This window comes from Bidens hawaiensis, unplaced genomic scaffold (assembly GCF_021521415.1).
Source record: "Bidens hawaiensis isolate Kalapana, Puna unplaced genomic scaffold, B.hawaiensis_p1.1 tig00022900_1, whole genome shotgun sequence".
NCBI lineage: Eukaryota > Viridiplantae > Streptophyta > Magnoliopsida > Asterales > Asteraceae > Bidens > Bidens hawaiensis.
In genome coordinates, this window is record NW_027493584.1 from 283,512 (window position 1) to 311,096 (window position 27,585).

General features: G+C 36.6%; 2 protein-coding genes and 1 pseudogene across 2 annotated transcripts; all 3 read right to left on the reverse strand.

Moving 5' to 3' along the window:
* Positions 1 to 7,255: 7,255 nt before the first annotated feature.
* On the reverse strand, positions 7,256 to 10,365 carry LOC143566522 (uncharacterized). Its single transcript, XM_077053201.1, has 3 exons — positions 10,344 to 10,365; positions 8,104 to 8,721; positions 7,256 to 7,520 (listed from the first exon to the last, which is right to left on the reverse strand). Exons 2-3 carry the CDS (start codon positions 8,683 to 8,685, stop codon positions 7,317 to 7,319), a joined length of 786 nt encoding a protein of 261 aa, XP_076909316.1. The 5' UTR covers positions 8,686 to 8,721; positions 10,344 to 10,365; the 3' UTR covers positions 7,256 to 7,316.
* An 877-nt stretch (positions 10,366 to 11,242) lies between these two features.
* Positions 11,243 to 13,617, reverse strand: LOC143566523 (uncharacterized). Its single transcript, XM_077053202.1, has 4 exons — positions 13,085 to 13,617; positions 11,862 to 12,102; positions 11,655 to 11,772; positions 11,243 to 11,573 (listed from the first exon to the last, which is right to left on the reverse strand). Exons 1-4 carry the CDS (start codon positions 13,615 to 13,617, stop codon positions 11,482 to 11,484), a joined length of 984 nt encoding a protein of 327 aa, XP_076909317.1. The 3' UTR covers positions 11,243 to 11,481.
* A 1,562-nt stretch (positions 13,618 to 15,179) lies between these two features.
* LOC143566524 (exocyst complex component EXO70C1 pseudogene) lies at positions 15,180 to 17,286 on the reverse strand (annotated as a pseudogene).
* Between the last annotated feature and the right edge of the window lie 10,299 nt (positions 17,287 to 27,585).

The following is a 27,585-nucleotide window of genomic DNA, read 5'->3' on the forward strand; positions in this document are numbered from 1 at the left end:
CTTCTCTAGTTTGTATCTAATAACAATCACCGGAAGCTATCTGTTTCCTAACCAGGGCCCAACAGGTTGTGCATAGCAAAGTGTCGACTCCAAAGGGGCAGGGGTATGTCTTTAGCAGGTTAGGATTTGCAATTCAGAAAGGGGTGGCGACGCAGCTTGTTGCCCGCTTACCTACTATGTTGATGTAATATCTATGTTTCCAATTCAGTTTGTAAATACAACCAAGAATTTAATTTGTTAAAAAAAAGAATACAATTAATAAATACTAATAAAATCAAATACTTTAATTATGCTATTGATTTAAAATAATAGGTGAAATATAACCACTAATCATATCAAATATCATGAGCCCATGTCATCCCATTTAATCTAATCGGGATGCTCTTACCTGACATGTTTCTTGGTATGCAGCTCAAGATTAAGGATGTATTCAAGATGCTCCCCCAAAAGATAGTCGATCAATGGAAGATTTGATAAAAATTTATAGTTATAGCTCGTAAAAATGAACATTTACTTTTATGATATGGTAGTTCCTTTTTTAAAGAAAGAAATTAATTACGTTCAAAAAAGCAAATAGAAAAGTTGTCATGTTACAACGTACACTAGTAAGTGTGCCCGCGCGTTGCGGCGGGGACACAACACGGATTTGGTCGGTATGAGCTCGGTTTGGGGCGGAGATGGTACATGAATTTGATGGCATCGGTACGGTTCGTGACTGTATCATAGTTCGCTATAGGTCAATGCAAAAGATCTTAGTAGATGTTGAGTAAAAACAAGGCAAATGAGACAAAGAGAGTGAGAAATGATTAAGGTCAACATATGACAATTTGCAAGATGGTACCCGATTATGTTAACTTTTCAATCATATTGTGATATACTGTAGAGTAATCTGTTAGTTTCGTTATTAGCTTATTTATTTTATTGGTTTATTTAACTTAAGTTTTCGAGTTAATAGCATTGGTGTGTCATAAGCATTCATAATCAAATAACAATAATATTTAAAACAGTTATATCAATAATACTAATTCTAATAATTACAATCAAAATAATAATATAAAGATCATACTCCGTTGTAAACGTACACGTAACCAACAACATACACTTAACTAAATTTTAATCACTAATAAATATGACATTTTCCTTCAATTAATGTGAGGTAACGTTTGACCAATGAAGTCAAACCTTATACCTTTTCGAAGTAGTGTGTTTGACTTAGAAGTCAAAAGTGCACGTTCATTTGGTCCATGTTGCATATTGCATTTAGTCCTTGGTGTTTGAATTTGTAACACTCAGAAAATCATGTATTGTTGACGGATTCCGAGTATTTTAAGTACATAGCAGATGGAAATTTGAATGAGTCAATGGTTACAAAGGATATTCTTTTATATTTTTGAAGTATTTATATTCTATCTATTTATATCATCAGCCTGTGTTTTAAACGTAACTAAACATTTTGTTCCAACAATTTCTCAATCACTATTTTTTACAACGCATCAAATGACAACATTTCTTGGATGATGATTAGCACGAAAGAATGCTTTAAAATTTTAATATCTGAAAACTGTAAAACTCACGATATATCAGTCATCACTAATTTTCTCAAAAACCTCATTATATGTAACTCGATTATATATAATTTTAGAAATAGAAAAAAAAAGGCATTTTACATCAAAGCAAGACATGAAACTTGATGAATCTCTTAGCATGCTATACAACTCACTATAGTTTTAATGCCTTTCTAGAAACAACATCGTGTACTTCATGAGCCGTTTTAAATGGTTAACGAACAAACATAGATTAACCCCAACACATATATGCGTTTTCTTAACGAATTAACACGAAAAATAACACCATTCATTTAATAGTCAATTCACGACGTCCGTCCGGTTAAAGTTAATCAAGCACGTGCATGATCCGGTTGATGTTAATGCAAGTGCAAATATTATACAATATACCAATCCCAAGTACAAATCAAAGTCCGTGTACCGCTCAAACTAAGGTCGGGTTTCACTTTTAAATCCCATTTTAAAATTTCAATCAAAGACAAACAAAATGCCAAATTTTGGCTGAATTACATATCAACATGTTTACCAGGTGCCACACGACAGCGAAGTTAAGCACATGACCATCTCGGTTGCCACTGAAAGACTTGTAAAAATTTCAACTTTGTTGAAATTCAAACTCATCATCATAGCCATTTCGCATTTGAGAACGCCAAACAAAACATGGTAACATAACGCGTGTAATTTGTAGAAAACCAAGTGCCGAAGCATTGACCTCGAATTTGTGTAAGATGCCGGCCCTGTGTTGTTGCTGCAACTGAATATAAAGTAATTTAAAAGTTAAAAGCAAAACTGTAAAATGTGGGCCAAATATACAAGATTAGATTCACAATTTGTGGTAGTGCATATGCTTTTTAATTATTATTTAACTACATTTCTAATGTAGTCTTCTATGCAATGACACAAGTATGTTAATGTATGTACAAATGTAGCAGAGAAAGTAGTGCTTCGGACCTGGTTAATGAGTACACAAATGAGAAAGGCTTGAGTTTTGTGTAGAGAAAAGCAAGCATCACTTTAACTTCAAAACATGATAATTCTAGTTCATCTACACAATTCATAGTAGGGAAATTGGCACAATCATTTTCTTGGCTAATATCAAGAAATTGTGTGGACTATCATTAGTCTCCGATTCGCTCAACATCCCCATGCTATGGTGGTCTACTGATATGACATATCCTTCAACATCATGTATCGTCAATTTAAAAGAATAGATATAGTGGTGTCACAATGGTAGCTTTTTACATGGTTCTGCAAAAGAATTTGTTATTTTTTTCAGCATAGTAATTTTTTTGTCAAGAACGATTCTATATTTAGTTGTTTTTATAGCCTTACAAATCATTCAAGACCACTAATTCTCAAAACAAGTCAGGGATCAAGATGCCAAGCCAGTTTCAAATAACCAATCCATTTAATTTCGACAAGTGTTGCATACAAACAGAATAATTCATAATTAGCATATTAATACATGTAAATTCAATAATCATGTTTCGAAACTAACCCGCAACACTTTTTGTGCTGCCACATACAATGTCAAAACTGTCCCGAAAACTTTTTAACCAGTTTAATCAAAAGGGGATTTCTTCACATGTGAAATAACGTCATAATTTTGATGGTTCAAGTTCGAGCCAAACTTTGGGCATCGTTTCAAGTTAAACTCACCAACTCGCGAACACCACCCCGTTTAACAAAAAAATAGATTATACTTTATTTTCAATAAAATGAGCTAAAGCAATCTTGTTAATACACTTTATCATTTTAAATTTTTTAATTTTCCGTGAAAACTTTGGGCATCGTTTCAAGTTAGACCCACCAACTCGCGGCCACACCGTTTAACAAAAAAAATAACATGCATATATTTGATCAAATAAGCTAAAGCAATCTTGTTTTTACACTTACACTGTATCATTTTTAATTTTCTAATTCTCTACAAGTGCTATATAGTTGAGTAAACATACCTTGGAAAACATTTGCTGCGTATTCCGCAGTATATATGACATTTTCGCAAGCGCTAGATATATTCTGATGCTAGAAATTAAATTTACAAGTTAACCAGAATAATAACAAATTAATAAACATATAATGATAATCATAGCTACAAATAAAAATAAAAATCCACATACCTGTGTTAGGTATCCAAAGATAACGATGTTAACGGTTTTGACCGGAGACTCATAGGTGATCAGACCTCTTACATTGTTCACCTATTAAGTCAAAATTTGGTTTCAATATTATAAAATTTCAGAGTCAAGGACTGTGTTCAAAATCAACAGTAAATAAAAGAACTCCCCATATGTCATTGATCTGAGCACACACAACTTCAGAATCTTCTTATAAGTTTGAGCAAGCATCATCATTTGATTGAGGTGCAGCAGTAAAACTATGTTTATATTCATATTTGAATGATCTACAGTGTACGCATGAAAGTCAAACTTTGGGCATATAAGCATTTCAATGTTAAACAAAAAAAGTAGTCAATCTATTATAAAATAAATATCAACAAAATGCATCACAACAACAAAAATCATCACGGGTACTATAAAATTAGACATATTTATGAAACACAAAAGTTTGCAATTTAACAGAATATCATAAAGACAGACAGGAATTGGTACAATTAAATTCCAAAAGTTTGTTACCTGATCATTGATTTTCTCATCAAAGAGTTTTGTGAGCTATAGATACTCATTGATGCACCTAAATCAAATCAGAGGATCATATGATTCAGTTTCCGGGTTTGAAGTTGAAACTGTAAACAAAACCATGCATGCGCTACTGTTTAAAATTCATAAACCGTCCGAAAAACTTTTAGACACGCTTTTTCAAATCCTCAACACCTCTAGTTTTTCATTGTGCATCACTACAACGATGTGTCTTACACGTTACATGGTGAGTACGTTTATTGCTACCAAAACTATATTAGTTTAATTTGATGCAAATGTCATATGAGTGTAATCCAAAACCATTTATATGCTTCTTATGATTTAAAAGCTTAAGATGCTAGCTTTTACTAGTTAAGTTGTTAGCACAGCATTAATTTATTGATTTTTAAATATTGTGACGTTACAACTATGATCGATGTATCCTTAAACAAAAGAGAAAAGGGAATAAAAGACAATTAAAAGTATATATGTCACTGTGGGATGCAAACAACAATGAGACAAACGATATATGGCCACAGGACATGTTCATCAATTATTCAATATTGGTGGTTCTTCCAATACAGTAATTCTCTGAATCTATATAGAAATTTAGTTCGTACCATGGATAAGCTCTAGCTATGATATACATAAATCTTAAATCATTATGCATGGTTTGGTTATATATGTTTTGGACAGGTTTGACATTTTGAATGTCAGTATCATGAACACCTATGTACAGTTTGCTTTTAGGATTAAGATCTCAGTTTAGATATTTGATTTCTAGGGAAGTTTGCCAACTGGATGGACTCGTTTGTCATTCACAGGAACACGAGAACTGTGATCGAGGCAATTATGATGACTTCGTGCATGGTGGATGCTTTGGAGGATTCGAAACAAAACGATTTTGACATAAATTTGCACACAATAGAGTAGGAGACTATATTCTGTTATATTGTTCAATATTTTTTAATTGGTATGGTAGTAGAAATGGAAAATCAATTATGAATTAGATAGATTGGCTAAGAAAACCTTTATTAGTAATGTAATTTCGTTGGTTCCCGTCTAGCTTGAATACATCCTTAATCCTGAGCTGCATACCAAGAAACATGTCAGGTAAGGACATCCCGATTAGATTAAATGGGATGACATGGGCTCATGATATTTGATATGATTAGTGGTTATATTTCACCTATTATTTCAAATCAATAGCATAATTAAAATATTTGATTTTATTAGTATTTATTAATTGTATTCTTGTAAATAATTTATCTATTGTATTCATTGCAATTAGTTTATCAATAATACACGATATCTTTTTGAACAGTTTTCTTTATTTTCAATAATAATAATAATAATATATAATGCATGATCCCAAGAACAATACATAGATAGATTAATAGGATTAGGCTTGTCACGTATATGCATGGTCCCATTCAACATAACATGTTATTGAAATTCAAACTGTCCAAGTACACTAGAGTAATGTGGCATTGATAGTGAAGGGTTGATGGGAAGGATGGGTATTTGTTTAGTAAATTAAGGAAATGAAAAAAAAAAAAAAGTGTTATTCCAATTGATTTGGTTGATGATTTAGAATAACCAAGACTTCGATGATTTGGTGAACTCTCTCATTCTTAAATGACGGCTTTCATCGTTATGATAAGTGGTTTTAAAAGAGAGAAGTAGAGAATTTTGAGATATGTTTGGTGTGAGATTGAAGTGTTTAGAAGTGTTATGTTATTTAGAATCATACTAGCTGTTAAAGCATTTATTATTATTCTTATGTATGCTATAAAACTTTTAAGCTAGCCATTAAAGGCTTTAAAGTATTTTTTTTAACTATCTATAATTTTTTAATGTTTGAAGGGTTTTTATCGATCTTTTCTAGCAAGACCTCACTCGTTGTCCGCGAGTTTTAAGCAAAATTTAAAGAGAGATGAATTTATAGATGAATAAAGAAATTCCAATATGAATAGTAAGCATAATGGTTTTCGAAAACTTTTATTTTGTTTTTGAATTGCGTTTGAAATTACTCATAATACACCTAACTAAGTGAAACTTTCTAAAAATGATGTTAACCTCTGCCTATTTTGACGCTTTAGACCGGACTAATCCTAAAAAACCAGGGGCGTAGCTTTAGTTGGGGCCAGGGGTAGCCCCAGCCCCCTCTGTTTTTTCACTCGGTAGTGTAAAGTTATTATTTTTCGGATGAAATTTTTTATCCAGTGTAAACTTACCCGTTTTTGACCGAAATTTTGACCCCGGCCCCCTCGATATTTTGCTCGGTAGTGTAAATTCATCACTTTTTGCCAGAAAATATTTATACATAGTGTAAATTTACCCGTTTCCGATCGAAATTTTGAGCCCGGCCTCCTTTTTCTCGCTCGGCAGTGTAAATTTATCCTTTTTCAGCTGAAAATTTTTATACACAGCATAAATTCACCCGTTTCCGATCGAAATTTTTTGAGCCCGCCCCCCTTTATGAAATTTTCATTATACATATTGAGTCTGGCCATCTCAGCGTATATGTCCAAGCTTCGCCACTGTGAAACATCAAATACGATATCTATCATTGTGATAAGACCCCTCATGTGAAATCTTTCACTGTGATAAGACCTGAAGGTAGACTCATGAATCATGATCCAAAGGCTGAATTCGGTTCAATCCAATTATTTGTACTGTTTAGTGGGCCATATTGGAATATCCATAGCCCATCATGTTCAGCTTAATGTTATAAGTAGTTTATATAAAAAAGAATCTACAGCTCGTTCTGTTCTCCATAGCCCATTCTGTTTCAACCACACTCCACTTAAGCCGAATGTTTTCGGTTTAAGGTTCGGGTTTAGTTTTAGTTTTTAGCTTATGAAGCATGGGATCTACCTATTGCTACGACGACACACTAAGCAAAAAAAACACTATTTGAAGCGACGCGTTATATATAACCTACCATATATGCTCAAAACTATCTAGGTTTACCAATCAAATACTATTCGCGATCATGTTTTAATTTAAACCCACCCTTCTACCTTCAAACTGTCAGTTTTTACAACCAGAAAAGCATGAAACAAACATCAGATACAAATTACCTTTTACTTCCCATACATACATTTATCTATATAGACTTTTTATCTAAAGGTGAAGTAGCATGTACTTGCTTGTCCTCCGCCACCTTTCTTTGGATCTCATTTTCCTCCCTAAAGTATTGATTAAACGCTTTCGGGAGGAACCTTGGAATTAGAAACCCGAACATATTGATCGAAAAATATGCTAGGTTTGATAACGCTAGAACCCTTCCGAACCAGAACCATGCCACATCCTACTCCCAACGTTTCACAAAACCAAAACATCATCAAGTAATCAGTCACAAACCTTTTAACACACAAATATGTTAATACGGGCGTGTACGGTTAGTTTTAGGCTAAAACCGAACCAAAAACCAAAATTTCATTTTTTAAATTTCTAAAAATTGTTCACTTTTGGTTTTTTGGTTTCTTCGGTTTTACAAATATATTACTAGGGGCGTGCACAATTTTAGGCTAGAAGCGAACCAAAAACTGAAATTCCATTTTTTAATTTCTAAAATTGGTTCAGTTTTGGTTTTTTTATTTTCGATTTTTGTTATTTAAGCTTGAAAATTTTGAACAATGAAAAAATATTGGCCAAAATAATGAACATGCGGCTAAATTATATATATTTTTAATAACTAGTTAAGTATACTAAAGTAATTTACATATTTATTAAACTTTTATAATTAACATAAAGAATATGAATTTATAAATTCTTTCGGTTTTATTTCTTGCAAAACCGAAACAAAACCATAAGTTTCGTTGTTTTTGTTTTCGGTTTAGCTTTTTCGGTTTTTTCAGTTTCATCCACATCCTTGTATTAATGTATATTACCTTGATTTCTGCTTGTGGAGCGAGTGACTTGTTGATCCAAACATCTTGAACCCAATCCAAGATAACAAAGATCCTCCTAACCGTATACAACATGGGTACTAAAGCTCTAACCGGAGGCGAAAACAACGACAGCCCACTTATGATGTTTTCCGTTAGTATCTGACACGACAACAAGAACAAATGCGGTGTTGCCGACTGCAATGCATGTTCATCTCCCCTCGCAAATCCACCTAGCACATAAGCCAACGGTAAAAACAATCCAACCGTCGTCCCAAATACCACATACGCTCGGAATATCCGGCTTCCTTGGTATATTTCCTTCGAAGCGGTGGTTCCACCGTGGCTAGGAAAAGCTAGCCGTGAGAGGATAAGGAGGTAACCGGTGGTGAAGACGGGGAATGCGAGGTCGAAAAGTGGGACGAGACCGCTGGCTGAGAAAACCATGATGAAGGCGACCAGTTGGAGTTCGATTACGCGTAGAGATCCCATTACACCGCCTACCGCCGTGCTTTCTTGCCGTTTGGTTGTTGCACTTGCGTCGGCGTCGGACCGGGGACCCACCGCAAGGGATACGCCTGACATTTCTTGTGTTATCAATTGAGGTGTTTAACTATCAACCTGTGAAGTTGAAAGAACATCATCAGTGTGTTTTAACGGAACCGCGAAACGTAGAAAATCGTTGTCGAAAAGGCTCATAACTAAAGTTTGAATCAAATTTATAGTTGTAATATAAGAACAGAAACAACAATATAACATGTCCTTTGTCAAGTGCAAGTCTAACGCCTAATACTAGGCGTCTAACAAAACATGAACGCTCGTTTTGTTCATCTAGTTTAATTAAATGAATAAACATGAACACCTGTTTTGTTCATTTAATTTTATTCTATCGAGGGTTCGAATCCCTCTCTCTCCTTTTTGCTTGTTGAATATATTTTTTTATTTTATATTTTTATTTATTTGGTCAAAGAAAAACAAAAGCTATATTTAATTATTTATATAAAAATATATAAAATAAATATAAAAGAGGCTTATTTACATAAATTTATGTATTATGCTAAGTCAAGTAAAAGCTATATTTGTATAAAAGTATATAAAATAAATATAAAAGACGCTTATTTAAATACTTATATAGTTATGGTTAGTCAAGTACTATCATTTTTATTCGTTTTATGAACCATACGCTTAGGTTTTAAAGGAACAAACATGAACGCGCATAACACTTATGTACAACGGGACCGCCGTCTCCTTAAATTTTTGGCCCAAAGGGCCAGGGGGGGAAAAATTGGGCCGTATTTGAGTTGAGTAATTGGGCCTTAAGAATACAATTTTTCTTTTTTCAAAATAAATATATATAACTAGAGGTGTAAAAAAAACCGGTTTGGGACCGGTTTTAGGCAAACCGAACCGAACCGGTTTAAGTTTAAAACCGGTTTCACTCAAACCGGTTTTCAAACCGACCCTAACCGTCAGTTTCAGGACCGGTCCCCTTCAAATAAATCAAACCGGTTTTAAAACCGAACCGGTTTGAGAAAAACCGGTTTAAAACCGGTGAAACCGGTTTATAAACCGGACGAACCGGTGTGACCAGGTCGGCCTATATTGCTTCGAAACCGGTTTATAAACCGAACCGGTTTGAGTCAAACCGGTTTTGACCAGCCGTTGACCAAACCGGTTCGGTTTATAAACCGTTTCGGTTTGGGTTTAAAACCGGTTTTGTACACCTCTATATATAACTAATATTAAAAAAAATCGAACCTATCAGGGTGTTCCGGCCTAAGGAACAAGGCGGGCCGTATATAAGTTGAGTAATTGGGCCTTAAGAATACAATTTTTTATTCGGAAATATATATATATAACTAATATCAAAAAAATCGAACCTATCGGGGTGTCCCAGCCCTGAGGGACAAGGCCGTTTTCAATAGGGACAAGGCCGTTATCATTGAAAACGGCATGATCACAAAAAATTGTTCGATTATATGGATTATATGCTCGTGTTCGGTTAAACTTTTTTGAACTAACACAGGCAAGCTCTTGTCCGTGTTCGTTCGGACAGGCCTGCCTAAAACCGACTTCATAACATCAGCATACCAAATGAACTACTAGCAGCTAAAGTTAAATCAATTTATGACATAAGGTATTGAAAATCTAGAATTCTACAAATGTAAGACAATACAAACATGAACAATAGAAGCTGTTGGATAAAAGTAAAGTGAAAGAGCAATGATGAGATATATCTTTACTTGTTCCAAGCAAAGCAAAAATAATTAATTGTGAGAGACATGAGGAGATAAAAGGTCAAGGAGTAACAACTAATAAGAAAGTGAGGGTGATGTTAACAAACATACGTGTCATTTGTATGCAATATATGTGTCCACGTGGTGAGCATACACGTGTAGTTCAAAGATTCTGTCTCTCTTTTGATACTTATCATCATCACCTCCGGTCAAACATGCATTGCTTGCTTGTACAATCAGCTTTGCTACGTGTGCTTTATTACTAGGGGCGAAGCTTGCGCTAAACACAGAGAAAGTCAAAAGTATTTAAAGGCGACCGCACTTAATACCTACTCAGCGAAAAAACAGAGGCAGTGCCCTTGCTATCGGATCAGTTGGGTCTGGTCGAGAATCAGGAATGGAACTGATCCGATCCGGTTAAGTCTATTTCAATAGACCGAGAGGCTGGACCCGATTTCCAGTTTTTGTTACTTTTTCTTTTTCTAAATATCGTTTTAAGTGTTCATATAATTTTCAAAGTTATGAATTCGCAACTACATGTATTAATAACTCCCAACTAATTGTATAGTGTTTGAAGTTATGTAATATGTTGCTTCAATGGTTTGGAGTTACATTTGATGTTGGTTCGATTCAAGACATTATTGAGCTTCATAAGCAACTTTCGGTTATGGGACACAAAAGAAGAATGGTAAAGTCGATAATAATGGTGTATTTGAAGAGCTCGAAACAAGTTAACGTATGAAGACAAAGCGATAAAGATCAACAAAGTGCTTGCGGATATAAGTTTACTTGATCCACATATGTACTAACATTTATGCCATTAAACTGCTTATTACGGTATTGAAAAACAAAAACACAAGTGACAACAAAATACCAATTGAAGTAGAAGCCATAAAACAGCAGCATATGGCTAGCATAGCAGTCGGTTACAAGACGAAGCAATAAGACCCAAACCGATACAAAAAACAACTACCAATTAATTCTATACCCCTGCTGAACAACAAAAACAGCCGCCCAATACTACACTTACAAAAATTCATTCAATCTTCAACTCTCTAATCAAAAAACAAAACTTTCAATCAGAAAGAATCATGCCTAAACACTAATCCCAAAACTGCATACCCCCCAACGAGCGAGCGTTCGTTCAAAGTACCATTGCAACTTTCTCATGGGATACCACAGAAGACGAATGAGCTATCAGGGGCTCATAGTGATCAGCCCCGGCTCCACACCACCCTGCAACAACATTAACAATTCTATAAGATTAACCTTAAAACAAATCTTATGTTCTTAGATAGATAATATAATATAATATACCTGTTCCTTTCATGAACAGGAAGAAAGGCGGTCCACAAATTTCACTTCTTGGACGATGCGGAAGGAAAAACACGCAGTTATCTTCATCAACCATTGCATCCGATCCATGCACTTGCAACTGCAAATCAAATCAAAATTAAGCACCAACATTGCAGGTTGTAAGTGAAGTAGTGAAAAACAGAAAGGTAAAAAATAATAAATGCGTACCACGTAAATTTCTCTCTTGAACTCAGTAGCAATGCATTCGATTGCTATATCATCGCCAAAAGCTGCAGCGTGGCCTTCTCGGTTCTCGTCTACAGTCAATAAACCTTCCTCTGTATATTGCAAAGTGATGATGTTATACTCGTCATCTGGAGATCCAGATATGGACATGTACTTGGCCCAGTTTTGACCATTGTCCACTGCAATACACCTCTCTTTATAAATAGACTCTGCAGCCAATTCTCTGCAATCATCACCCAACAAATTATTACATTAGGATTCTAGATCAACAGATTCAAAATAAAGATATATAACTTTTGTTTTCTTTAAGCTATCCAAATAAACATATTTTCATTGCTAAGGTATACAAAAATATGTTGTTCAGATTCATAGAATGCATGATTATATTAAGCTACAAAAAGTTGTTAAAATAAACAAAAGCAAGTAATATGTTTCATTTGAAACGACGACTCCATTAAAAAAAGATGACCCTTTGAAAGATTGATACCGTAAAAGGAAAACGACTTTGACATTGCTTTACAAAAGTATTACATATCTGTATATAATTTCCACTAGGGGTGCGCAAAAGAGTCAGACCCAACCCGGATCGTGGGTCTGATCCGGTTTATGCTCACCCCACAGCAAAACGTCTACTGCCACTAAAATGTTGATTTTAAATATTAACCAAATAATCGCATTAACATCTTTGTGTGTTACCCTAAACAGAAGCTGAATTTCAATATAACTCATCATTATACATAAATCAATCTAATATATTTTTCATGAAATAATGAACAATCTAATATATTTAGCTTTTGTATCAGTTCTAGTAACTCTAAATTATACAAATTTTGTTTTAAAAAATGTGTCAAACGGGTCATGTTCAGGTTGACCCGTATTTATGTGCGCGCGGATTAGCGTTGAAGTTTTTGACACAAATAATAATAACCCGACACGATTTAACACCCCTAATATAAAATCTTTGTGGGTTATACATACCCTAAACAGAAGATATATTTCATTTCAATACATTTAACATCTTCACAGTTCTAATCAAATATATATATTTCAAGAATGAACAATCAATCAGAAAACCCAGATCTAAAAACTATAAATTTAACATTTTCAAAGAAAACCCAGATCTAAAACTATAAATTTAACATTTTTAAAGAAAACCCAGATCAGATCTAAATCAAATTTTGACATTTTTATTATTATAATAATACCTTTGCATACCAAGACTAACAAGCTCATCAATGGCCACATCAAGACTCTGCCGATCTGATTTCTTGGCAAGCAATTTAACCTCTTGAACCACATGTATACCCCACCCAGATCTCAGATCCGGCGAATACATATGCTTAATCGCCTCATCAATATTCATATTCATATTCTCAGACCCACCACCAAGATCTTGTAAAAACCTATTCACCGTCCTCCGCCGTAGATCTTTCGCATTAATACTCAGATTCATCGCCCGTTGCGACGCCGTGAATAAACAGTTCCCGTCGGCGTCCACATCTCCGCCGTGACTCAGCCGGAAGACCACGGACTCGTCGGATTTGTTCTTCCAGAGGACGCCTTTGGTGTGGAGGCGCTGGAGGTTGCGCTTTTGTTGGTCTTCTAGGCCGGTGACGTCATCCCAGGCGGTGGTGACGTCAGCAGGCGTGAGGATGTTGTTGTCGACGGTGGTGGGGTGTTGCCATGGGATTATGACTGGTGATGACGTGGCGGTTGAATCACAAATGAGTTTGCCCATAATGAATTTGAATTTGAATTACAACAAGAAGTGTAATAATAATAATATGTTTTGCCCTAATTTGATTCGATTGGAACTGAGAGAGAGAATAGGGTTAACGGATAGATCGAGGGAGTGGACACGTGGAGGGATTGTAGTGGTTGATTGGGGGTAGGTGTGTAATGTGTTTTTGGAATATTCGTTGCACGGTTACAAGTAACAAAACAATGGCGTGATGACTATGGTCTATGTTACGCGGGTTCGATTGAATTGTCAAAATGGGTTTTCAATAAAATAGTTTCGGGTCAAATGGTATAAAAATAGAGTGGGTATAAAGTGTATCATTATTATAAAGAAAAAAAATTCAAACTAACGGTTCAACAACCACATTTTTCATTGGTGAATACTACCCTAAGGCATGCACTGGTAGTTTTTTGAATCATAGACCCGTGAAACCTGTGGCACATACTCGAGCTTCACCCTAAGTTCTGTAATTAAAGACAGAGGAAAATGGATTTAAAGCAACTAAAAGTGTCTTGAATATAATAAGATTGAACTTTTGTAGAATTAACTTTTATTTTAACTTCAATTTTGTTTGCTCAAATTGTCAAAGTTTGATGTTTTGAGTTACCAAATCTGATGCATAAACACTCTAAAGCCACCTAAAGTATTAGAGCCGGCTACCAACTAGCGTTGGCTTATGCTTTGAGATGTCATCTTAAATTCCATTTTTTTTAATTTTCAATTATGCATACTTTTAATAAATGCAATATTCTTGTTTTTTCACTTCCCAAATTCCCACCTTTGGTGTTCTATATAAATTTTTTTTTTCTTTAACAATCCTTTTATATATAACACAAACCGAACTACATCTGGATAATGGGTAAGCGAGCAACAAGCTGCGCCGCTATCCCCTTTTGAATCGCAAAGCCTATTCTACTAAATATAAATCCTTGGTTCCTCGGGCTCTGCGAGTCACTGTGGACCACCTTCTGCACCCGCTCCAAGAAGTGAACCGCCTCGGGAGCTAGGGATCCAAAAGTGTCGAAGGCAAATGGAATGAACACGTGCTGATTCTCCAAACACGATGTCTCATGCTTAGCAACCTTCCTAGACTCCGCTCTCAAAACCGCCTGTCCCGGTACGAAGCCACTGTCTCTCAGCCCCACCAACGGAGACACCCCAGTGATAAAAGAACTGAAGGTTGTAACTAATTGTAAAACTGAAACGATTATAACTTTTCATTTTCATATGAAAATTTTAAACCAAAATAGTACATATTATAAGGGGATTGGGGCACCTCATTACAAGTTTCGAAAACGTTTGTCACTTAATCAACCAGTGTTTAATGTTTAATTTAACTTAAATTAAAGAAAAAACAAAAAAGTTATAGAATACTTGTGTGTATATGATGCTAGTGATTTTATAGTTTGTAGGTGAATGATAAAAATGAGATGATAGTGAGATTGGTCGTTACATGGATAATGCCCATAAATAAATTTCACTCCTTTAAAATAAATTTTTCTTGTAGAAATGATTTGGAATCCATCACTAAGGAAAACCAAATGATAGCTAGCATTTTAGGACAAACCAAATTATGAATCTTTGTGTTGTTATTAAATAATTAACAACTTGAAGACATACAACATGTACACATGAACTTTCAAATACAATGTAGAACCAAACATATATAATGGTTTAGGTTTTTAGAATCTCTTCCTAGACAATGAAGGAGAAGGGTTCCCCTCAAACAATGTCTCAATCAATGCCTCAATATCTTCCGGTTGATACTTTATATACTTGTCCATATTTTTCCCCGCCACAAAATGCTGCTTATATCTCCCTACAAACGACCTATAAGCCGGAATCACCACCGCAGATATCGACGCCCTGAGCTCCGACTGCAACTGCTCCTCACTCACCACCCATGGGCTTTGTGTCTTGTGTATCTCATCAAACATTGTGTTGAAATTTTTAAACTTCTCTTTCAACAACTTTTTATTCACTTTCCCATTTACTTGCAACCCTTCTTGTGTAATGCATTGCAATAGCCTCCCCCATGTCTCCCTTTGGTAGCTCTTATGGTATTGCCTCACCTCCGACGACCGCCGCCGACACCAATTATCCCCCATTAATTTCTTTATCTCATTTGAGCCTTTCACCTTTTGTAAAATGTACCTTCCATTGTTCATTAAAAATATGTCACGTAACGATGGGTCCTTGTACAATGTGGACTTAACCGCTAGGTTCCCGTCTAGAAGACTCATAACCGAGGCTATCTGAGCTGCCAGCGGCGTCTTCTCCATGTCCACGTCCTCAGACGACGAAGAAGACCACGTCGGCTGGCTAAGTTTCGAGTTTTGTTGAAAGATTTGGTCCAATGTGTCCCCATAATCACATGCATATTTTAAGTAGTTTAAAACATAACGTGTGAGCGGATGCACGGCTCCTCCGGGTACGGGTGTCTTCGCGGCGTCCTGCCGGATTGACTTCTTGAGGTCACCAAACATGTTAACGACCCCCTCGCCTATTCGTTCTGCTACCAATGTTATTTCCATGTTCAGATCGTTGTATGGTTGATCTTCTTTGGTTTCACTCGAGCTTGAATCGTTCATTGCTTCCTTAAGAGCAGTAAGCGACTCATACATATCAAGGAACTTGAATAATCTTTCAGCAGAACGGTTCATCATTGCAACAGTGGCTGCGTATTCAAGTAGTGAGGTTACGAGGCTGCGAATGAGGTTTATGGACACGGATCTGTAAACCGAGAAGTGATGAGCGAAAACGGCTTCGCCTAGCTTCTGTTCGGCCGGAATTAGAAAATGCGAGAAATGTTTAATGATTCGGATCCATCGAGAGATGTCTGCTTCAAGCCAGTCCCAGTTTAGCTTCTGGACTTCTTCGGCATTCAGCTTTTCGAAATCTAGCCGTCTGAGTTGCTCGTACAAGGCGTTGCCTCTCGCGATGCTGTAAACGTTTGAGCATTCGTTTTTGTAGCCTGATGATATCATGGTGTTGACGAGTTTGTTCATTTTGTTGATGTTTCCTCTGTGAAGCCTGGGTAATCCTGTTCTTTGCTCGGTTCGGGTAATGGACAACGCTCGGTTTTGAAGGAGAAATGTTTTGAAGAAATGACTTTGAGTTTCGGTTCGGATGAAGCGTTTGAATCCACCAGAAGAACGTGGAGTTCTTCTCCCATGAAAACCATGACTCTGTGCACGAGTTTTCCAACTCTGTCATGTGCTGACGTGTCAGAAAACTCTGCTAAAGCGGTTTTCAGCCTTGACAACCGCTGAACGGAGTCAAACAAAAACATGTCTTCATGAGGAGATGGTTTTCTTGTCTTGTATTTAATGATCAAGGAAAAGGTTTCCACGACGTCCGGGAGGTCGGGTGGGGTGGTTTTTTCGTCGGTTATGGAAACTAGATCGCTAAAAGCGTCGAGCTCTGGCAATATTTGGTCATGATCGACGTCGGGTAATGGCTTAATGGGGTCGTTTTGGTCGTCGCTGGATTCGGAAAGGTGTGATTCGGGGAGGACGGGGGATTTCTGGGAGGCGCGGTGGGAGAAGGAGGAGCGGGGGCTTTCGAGGTTGGATCGCCAGCGGTGTCGGCCGATGAAGCTGCCGGATTTGGCAATGTGTCTGTCCATGGATCGAATGAAGAAGAGAAATGGGAGGAGAGGAAGGGGTTGATTATACCCTAATATTATGGAGGAGGGTACCTCCATATTGTTTGTTCAACCACCTCTCCTTTTGCATGCATGTTTTGGGTTGATTATATATATATTTGTTTAAAAATAGCTGTTTAGATGTGTTTAATAAGGGAAAAGTTGATGGTTATAAGTTTTTCTAATATGTGCAAGTGAGAAATTGTAAAAATAGAACTTGATTCATACCAAGATATATGTTGAAGTAATTTGGATTTGTGTTTGTATGTATGTTTATATTTTATTTATGTTTATAAGTTTGTTTATATATTATCATATATATATTAATTTTCAACTTTCTTCTGCTGCATTGCTGTTTGTAGCTTTTGATGTCTATGTTGTACCTAGAGGTGGCAACCTTGACCCAAACCATTCTAAATGGGTCAATTTGGGTTGTTTTAAAATTCAAATGGGTTGATTTGGGTCATAAGTTTTAATTAAATGGGTCAAAATGGGTCACTTGAAATTCCACATTCTTATTTTTGGGTCAAAATGGGTTGACAAATTTAACTACATGGGTTGATGTGGGTTAGTGTCTTAATGAAAAGTGACATGTTTGGGTTGAAACGGGTTTTAGATTGGAACGATATCGGTTTAGGTTTCGGCTCGGATCAGCTTTCGTGCCGACACGAGTTTTAGCACTGGACGGGTTGGGTTTCGGTTTCCTTCGAGTTTTCGCACTAGACAGGTCGATTAAGGTTTTTGATTCGTTTTCGTCGACATTTCGGTTTCGGTTAATTTGTCGTTTTTTTTTGATGAACGAGGTTAACAGCGAAAATATTTTGGTTTTTTTACTTTTTTCGTTATTCGTTTATATTTTGAGTTATGATTTTTTATTTGTTTTTTTTGAATTTTTTTTGAGGGATTTTGATCTTAATAGAAATCATCAAAAAATATTAAAAAAAATTAATAAAAAAATCATAACTCAAAAAATAAAACAAAAACAAAAAATGTAAAAAAACTAAAAAGTTTCGTCTGTTGTCCTCGTTCAAAAAAAAATCGACAAATTAACCGAAACTGAAAAGTCGACAACAACGAAACAAAAACATGCTGAAACAAGCTGTTAAGTGATGAAAGGAACTGAAAAATCGCTAAAGCAAGCTGTTAAGTGCTGAAACGAGATGAAAAATCGCTTAAACGAGCTATTAGATGCTAAAACGAACTGAAAAATCGCTTAAACGAGCTGTTACGTGCTGAAATGAACTGAAAAATCGCTTAAACGAGCTGTTACGTGCTGAAAAGAACTGAAAAATCGCTTAAACGAGCTGTTACGTGCTGAAAGGAACTGAAAAATCGCATAAACGAGCTGTTACGCGATGAAACAAACTGAAAAATCGCTTAAACGAGCTGTTACGTGATGAAACGAACTGAAAAATCGCTTAAACGAGCTGTTACGCGATGAAACGAACTGAAAAATCGCTTTAAACGAGCTGTTACGCGATGAAACAAACTAAAAAATCGCTTAAACGAGCTGTTACGCGATGAAACGAACTGAAAAAGCGCTTAAACGAGCCGTTACGCGATGAAACGAACTGAAAAAGCGCTTAAACGAGCTGTTATGCGCTAAAACGAACTGAAAAATCGCTTAACGAGCCGTTACGCGATGAAAAGAACTGAAAAATCGCTTAAACGAGCCGTTACACGATGAAACGAACTGAAAAATCGCTTAAACGAGCTGTTATGCGCTGAAACTTACTGACAAATCGCTTAAACGAGCTGTTTCGCGCTGAAACGAATTGAAAAATCGCTTAAACGAGCTGTTACGCGCTGAAACGAACTGAAAAATCGCTTAAACGAGCTGTTATGCGCTGAAACGAACTGAAAAATCGCTTAAACGAGCTGTTATGCGCTGAAACGAACTGAAAAATCGCTTAAACGGGTTTTGACCCAAACCCGTTTTGACCCGTTCCAACCTTGACCCGTTCTAACCCGAACCTGTTGACCCTAACCCGTTCCGACCCGAACCATAGCAACCCTTTTTTAGGTACCCTTTGTTTCGACCCTAACCCGTTCCGACCCATGACCCGTTCCGACCCTAACCCATTCCGACCCATGACCCGTTTCGACCCAACCCAACCCATTTGCCACCTCTAGTTGTAACCTATGTTCTTCATTACTTAAGGCTTAAGATGTTGTATTTGTTGCATCACATGTTGTGTGTTTTCAATTGTATTCAGAATTGTACACGTATCTTCCTTCTTTACACGTGCTTTTGCTGAAAAATGCACCATCACCATTAGTAGTTTATTAATCTAATACAAGTGTGTATACTTTTTCTATTTCTTTTTCTTGCTTTCCAGTTTTCACTTTTTCAGTCTCCATGCCTTTCATCCCACCGTTTCATTATTAGATCATGTGTAGTCATAAAGCTCCACTATTAGGGGTTATGTTTTACGTGGTGTCCAGTCAAAGTTATGGTTTTGTACAAAAATAGGCTGTAGTCATAACTCTCCACTACCAGGGGTTATGCGCTACGTGGCGCCAGTCATTATTAATTTTATTTGTTTTTTTAAATACTAAATCATTAAAATAAATTAACATAAAATTAAAAATTACATTAAACTTACAAATAAAAAATACATTAAACTAAATTAAAAAAAAATACATCAAATTAAAATAAAAAAACATAAATAATACTAATAAAACTAAAACTCATTTATATTTTTCTAAAATTTTCGCTCGACGATTGGGTTTTAGAGATTGGACTATCGGGTCGTCTTCGGATAGCTCGTTTGATAAAATCTCGATGTCTTTGTCCATCTCATTCCTTCGAAGTAGGTCGACGGCGTCCAAATTTACTTGAAGTCGTTGGGTTCCAAGTTGGTGTAAATCTTGGAGTCGAGAGTTCATTATATGGAATTGGCTTTCCAATGATTCGAACCCGTTGCCGACGACGAACCGGCCCCTTTCCCTTTTCCTTTGCCTTTGGTTATTCTACCCCCCGGCCGAGGTATGTCGGTAGTATTCACGGGGTCATTATCGCTTAAGTTGAAGTTTCGAGCGTCGGAACGGGGCGTGTCTGGATCAACCGAAGATGATGTTTTAGACATTTTTTTACGCGGATCACCTTCGCCTTCGGCTTCGGCTTCGGCATCCAACACCATGCCCCATTTTGGGTGATGCCTCAATAGGTCTTTCCAAATGTCAAAGTAGTTGAAGGTCCCGCCGACCTTATGTTGAAACTCAACCAACGCGTCATCCATGACTTCCGCGTCCGAGACACCGGGTACTCCTAGTTCGATTCATCTGAGAGAAAACCGTATGGAAAGCCATGCATTTGGTGTTTATGTCGCCCCATTTCGACAGTAACGAATCTTTTTCTCGACGCGAGTCCCCGCAAAGGTTGTGAAACCTCTCTATAATTTTGTGCCAAAATACCCCCTTTTTTTGATAGTTCGCTAAAAAAATAAAAACATTACAAGTTTAATGTTTGTTATAAGAAATTTAAAAAAAATATATATGCATTTTAAAAACCTACCGCATTTGGTATCTTCCGATATTTGGCACCAAGCACGAGCACATAGTACGCACTCGTCGATATTCCACGCTATCACCGTCTTTTTAACCCGAGGTTCACCGGCGGGCTTCTTTGCGTGTTTTTTCGAACGTCCGCGTTGGCTCGAACCGCCCTCGGGTTGTGTCTCCGGCACGAACTCGACCTCGGGTTGGGTCTCCGGGGCGGGTTGGGAACCCGAACCCGCAAAAATGTTTGTCATTGGGTTTTGGAAACCAGGCACCGAATTTGGCATAGAGCTTTGTAGAAGTGCAATGTATGCGGCCATTTGCGGGACGGGTACGGTTGGCGTCGGGGCGGTAGATTGGTTCGGTTGTGGATTTTGGTTGCCTTGACGGGCATATTGACCGAAACCGAGCATATTTTGGTTGTTGTTTGGAAACATTTTGGTAGAAATATTTGTGTAAAAGATATAAATTGGTATAGAAGTAGAAGGAGTGTGTTAAAAAAATGAGTTTGGTTTGTTTATATAGTATAAATATAATTAATATATATATTTAAATCTCAACGGCTCCAACGGCTAGTTTTTTTTATTTCTGTGCCACCATGTGCATTTTGTATACAACCCCCTGCGTTTTCACCCAAAACGCTAGCCACAACGCTAGCAGTACACATGGTCTTATTTCTCACATTTAACGACTGAGGCGATAAGCGACATCCGTTTCGATGGTGATGTTGGATGTGATTGTTGCTCCATATACTTCCTTCGATTTCTACTGTTACCGAAACCTAGGTGACTGTGGTGTCGCGGTCGCTGGCTGCGTACTCTACTCGGAGACTTGACTCCCTCCTACGCTTCTCCATCCACCGATCTCCGACCAAACGGACCGATTGTCAGTTCTTCATATAATACGAACTCTGTCGTTGCCGTCGGAACCCTTGGTGGCGGCGGAGTGGTGATTGTGAAAGGTCTGTGGCGGCGGTGTGGTGGTTCACTTGGTCGCCTTCGTCTTTGTGGTATAAGTTTTAAATCGCATGTGTTCGCCGTTGCCGGGTACCCTTGGTGGCTGCGGCATGGCGGTGGTGGATTTATCAGTGTTGTTGTTCAGGAACCTTAGGCTTTGTATGCCATTTGTTCAGGAAATCTTTAACGAAAGAACTCATGGTTTGATTTGGTCCCTATGGTTTCTTTTCACGCATGCAAGGTGTTTGATGAAATGCCTTATTTGGTTTTTCTGCTACATCTATAAATTGGTATTGAGTTATGTTTGATGGAAAATCAAGGTTTCTAATTGGGTTGAGTTTATAAGCACACATATCACTTAACAGTTATACTCTCGCATTTTTGGTGATGATTACTCTGTAATTCGGATTATTTTGATGGAGGACTATTGGTTAATGAATCTGTCATCTTCCCTATTGTTTATGGCTGTGATGATGTCCTGGTCTCACGCGTGGCAATCTATGTTGCAGCAGTGTGCCGGACCTAAGCCTTGGTTAACACCGCGTGAATTTTTTATTTTTTTGTGGGTTATTTTAATTCAGTTGTCAGATTCTTGAGTTTAGGTCATGATGTTCGTTTTTGAGCCACGATTTTTACAAAATTTAGTGTATATTTAATTTTTTATTTTTTGTGTTTAGCGTGTATTTAATTTTATTCTTTGTGTTGTTGGTTGACGTTTATTGTTTTGTTTTGTTTTGTCTCCTATGTGTGTTGTTGGTTAATGTCTATTGTTTCGAGGCACGGTTGTGCATAATTGGGGTGGGGGTTTCGGGGTTACTTTTGTATTTGAAAGCTTCTACGTTTTGCCTATATTGTTAAATACTATGAGCAATATACCAAAAGCCACATGTTTTGACTTAATTCACAGGTGTAGGTTAAAAATTTTCTTTCAAACTTGCTCTATTTTTCGTTGCGCCATCTCCTGTATAACTACATTTTCTTAAATCCCATCGGTCATTGTTTATGTTAGGTTGAAATCAACATGTTTTCTCTTTTAGTTTTCTTTTTAAGAGAATTTAAATATCACAAGAGTTACTGCTTCTAAATTGTTTGCAGATTGTTGAGATATGTGATCTGATTGAAGTGTAAATGTATGCATTCATGATAGTATGCCATTTTAACATTGAATTTACTTTTAAAAGTTTGGATCTTAAGATTAATGTGTTGCAGGGTTTACCATTGGAGGTGTATTGATTCAAGTTGAACTGAGTTGAGGAGGATTTACTATTGCTGTTTTAGGCCGTATTTGGTGGGGGTGGCTATGATAACTTCTTTAACCACTCCTGTTCAAACATGTGTGGGTCTTTTGGTTGTTTGTTGGAAATTGTTGACATGTGTCGACGGCTGTTTGTGACCCTTTGTATTGGTGGTTGTACTCTTTGTTACGAGAGTAATATGTTTGTAGCTATGGTTCCTTGTGTTCAATGAAATGTTTCATTTTTGTTATTGTATTCGGCAAATGGTTTCACAACCCCCCGCGTCGAAATACTAGTTTTTAATTTGCAACATCTTTTCAAGGAATAAATTTTTAGCAAGTTCATTAGGACACCTCAATGTATAATGAATAAGCCACATGGTATTACACTGTATTTTGGTTTTACCTCAATGTATAATTGTTGGAAGGTCGACTATATCATTAGTAGAAAACTTGCAAAGAAGAACCAAGCTAGTGTTTGATATACAAAAATAAAAAGTGTGTTTTGTTGGTTAATGAAATGAAATCATCTATTACCTTGTTCATTCCATTATCTGTAAAACACCTCAAATTTATTTCATCTATGTCCCTTGTTTTTTCATTATATTCTCCCTTTCATCCTACTGTAAGACCCCGTTACCGGTAGCCCTACTTTCGTGTTGGATTTACTCATAAACGCAGTTCTAAATATCAGAGTTAATTAAAACATTCGCGGAATATAAAAACTTTCGTAAAACATTTCATAGCAAAACACATCTTGTCTTAAAACAACATCTTGTCTTTCAAAATGAACAAAACATTAAACTTAAACGTCTTGAATCTTCCGATGCCAGCCTCTTATTCAGTGCCACGTGTCTCCTCAAGCGAGCTGCCTCATCCTACTCACCTGCGTGCATACTAAAAGTCAGCTACGCTGAGTGAGTTCTAGTTAATCATACATTATACAATACACATAAACTTATATTCTTTCATTCATTTCTTTCATTCATACTTTCATACTTTCATACTTTCTGTTGTATTAACTTGCTTTCATATCTTACGTTATAAAGAGCATTACGCCCTACATTCCTCGAGTATTATTAGGGCTCGGTACCCTCCTTCCTCGAGTATTATTAGGGCTCGGTACCCTCTTTCCTAGAGTATTATTAGGGCTCGGTACCCTCTTTCCTCGAATATTAGTAGGGTTCGGTTCCCTAGTTCTCGAATATTAGTAGGGTTCGATTCCCTCTTCGTTACCATACAACCATACATCATACCTCGAGTATTATTAGGGCTCGGTACCCTCTTCGTAACCATACAACCATACAACCATCCTTTCCTTCTTTTATTAACTTTATCACATTCATACACATAAGCATACATATCATACTTACCTTATACATAGTGTTACAACCTGACAGTACGTGCAATATCCGAAGATCGTTCACGTACCATCAAGCAATCATTCATACATTTCACATTATTCACATAAGGCATACACTTATCTCTTAGGATAAGCGTATTAACAAACATATTGAGTATGCACACAGCCCCGAAAACATAACACATAAATGGGGCTAGAAACTCACCTGAATCCTGTTACGTTCTCCGTTAATCGTTATTCCCTTCTTGAGTTGTGCACGGCTAACTGTATAATATTTACATGTATCAATTAACTACTACTACTCTTGTTGTATTTCTATCTTTATATAACCCACAACGAACGGGGGTCCGGGGGCAGCGCCCCTGGCAGCGGGGTCTAGGGGCGGCAGCCCCTAGCAGGGTCCAAGGGGCAGAGCCCCTGGCTGGGGTCGAGCTCCAACGAACTTATCATTAAGCGAACTTAACAATAAGCGAACTTAACATTAAGCGAACTTACTGTAAGCGAACTTGTATTAGGCGAAGTTAGTGTTCAGCGAAGTTATCAGTTAGGCGAACTTAGCCTTAGGCGAAGTTATCAATTAGGCGAACTTGCTTGCAAGCGAAGTTAAGCTTGCAGGCGAAGTTAAGCTTTGCAGGCGAAGTTATGGCTTTGCAGGCGAAGTTGTGCAGCAGCCGCCGCTGTTCATCTTTAATCCCCAAAATCCTTATCGTTTTACCGAGAAATCCATGGGTATGGTATTTGACTAACCCGAGATCATTCCTATGGTCGTTTTTGGATAAGGTTTGACCCGAAAACACGTAAAGTTTGGACCTTTAGGCTTAAAACGTTCAATAAGGTTTTCTTAAACGGGCCGCTCATAATCGCAGATTCGTTAGGTTCATTTTAACATCAAGTTTGCCACTTTAATACTAGTTTAGGCCCGATCTACTATGGGTTTAAGTCTCAAGACTAACCATTCATGAAAACGTAAACTTTAACATGGAGAACATCCCTTTAACGCGTTTGAAGGTTACGGTATAGCTTGGTTACGAAAGTTAGGCCTCGAATCTATCTTGTATCACGAGAATATATCCAGAATCGATGCTTGTGTGGCTCGGATCTCACCTTCACTCTCGGTCGAAGGTTTATGGTGTAGGGGTGTGTGTGTGTTTTTGAATGTGTAGGGATTTGGATGGAAGAATGAAGATTTAGGGTTTAAGGGTGGTTTAATGGAGTATTTATACTCCTTAAAGCCCATGGACCTAAGGCCCATTACCCTTAATCTATCTCAATTAAATCCAAGTCCATGATCATTTCTTGTTTAATATTAGCTAATATTATTAAATGCCCGACCATTCAACGAAATCTTTCATTATTTAATATTATAAAATTTAGGATGTTACACCTACATAATCACAACACCGACCACCACCCACGCCGCCACCCACCGTCACCAACCACCACCTACATCAACCTATCACTACGACCACCGCTAACCACCACCACCGACCCGCCATACCACCCACCCCCACTAGCAGCATGACAGCCACCACCACCACCCATCACCGTCGACAACCGCCACCACCACTACAGCCCAGAACCACCACCATGACCGCCACCACCAACCGCCCACCACTATCGCCACAACTGCCACCACCCTCACCACCAACGCACATGATCGCCACCACCACCAACGCAATGACCCCCAATTTTATTTAATTCCTTCGTCTCTTCCTATCTACCAAATAACATAAAGTATTGATCCATTTAATTTTTACATGGTTACCAAACAAGTAATACAATGATAATAATCTATTTTATTAATTTATCAATCCATTTTGTCGTTTATTTTATTACCATTGACCAAACATACTCTTAAGAATTACATACTACAAGATACAAAATACAAGAAACTACGAAAGATGAAGGAGGACACCATTTCTCCCAATTTGGATTGCACTTAACACATCTTGGTTCTTAATTTAATTTAATTAAAAAAATACACGATAGGCTGCATTTTTGGGATTTAGTTTGAAAAGTGCTTATGGCTTTTCAAAAAACCATTTTGAAAAGTCTGGATTTGAGACTTTAAAAAAACTGTTTTTTAACACTTTCAAAAGGCTAAAATAAAATGTTTTTTTTGTGATTGCCAACCACCATTTTAATTAATGACTTTTTGAAAAAACCAATAAGTCAATAAGATGTTTTCAAACTCAATCCCAAACATGTTGTTAATACTTATGTCCTCCGTCTCCTAAGTCACACATATTTTCCGCAACCTCTTATACCGTCTATATTATAAAAAAATAATGATAATTCATATTCAAATTAGAACGAACAATATATCCTATTAATAATCAAATAAATATGGTATTAAATTGTTTATACAAACAATCAAAGCCATTAATTAGTAGGAATACTTTTTATAGATAACAAATTATAATCATTAATTAAATGAAATAAATTATTTATACATAATAAATGATTTGATAAAAAAATAATTATCTTATACAAAAGGATTACAATCATGAATTTTAATTGCAAATTGAATTTTAATAATCACCCTTATTTTAACAATCTCACCTCTAACAATAGCTACTACCAGTCTCACATTTCACATTAATTGTTTTCATTATACCTCCGTTTAAAAAAACTTAACGGAGTTAAGTTTTTTCCAATTTTAAAACTAATACTTTAAGACTTTTGATCATGATAAGAATAAGGTCACCCAAAGGCGGAGCTCCACCAAGCCCTGTGGCGCGAAAGTAACTAATTTTACAAGTGGGTTTCATTAGAGAAGATGAAATTAATAACGTATCATCGATATAGACTCTTTTATAAAAATTGGACAACTAACCTTAATTGACTTGTTTTAGGTTGGTTTGAGCCCTAAAATATATTTATAGAATTTCTGCATTAAGTCCACTCTGGGGTAACTTACATGTTTTATATTTCATCTAGAACAACCATTTATGATTCATACGATACGAGGTAAAGGTGTTAGTGTAACATGTTTTCTCAAAACAAGTTTTATGTTGACAACTAAGAGTACCGCATAAAGCAATTTTTTGTAACAAACTAATAATTTAATATGAAAGAGAAAGATAGTAAAACGTTCACACCGTATCATGAATCACATTTAAAGTAAAAGAAAATAATAAAAAAAAAATACAAAAGCATTATTATAAAAACAATAACTCAAGATTACCTCTTTATATAAAAGATTATATTATTTAGGCAAATTGATTTTAATAATCTAACTTTTTTTCCGGTTGTATGATAATAA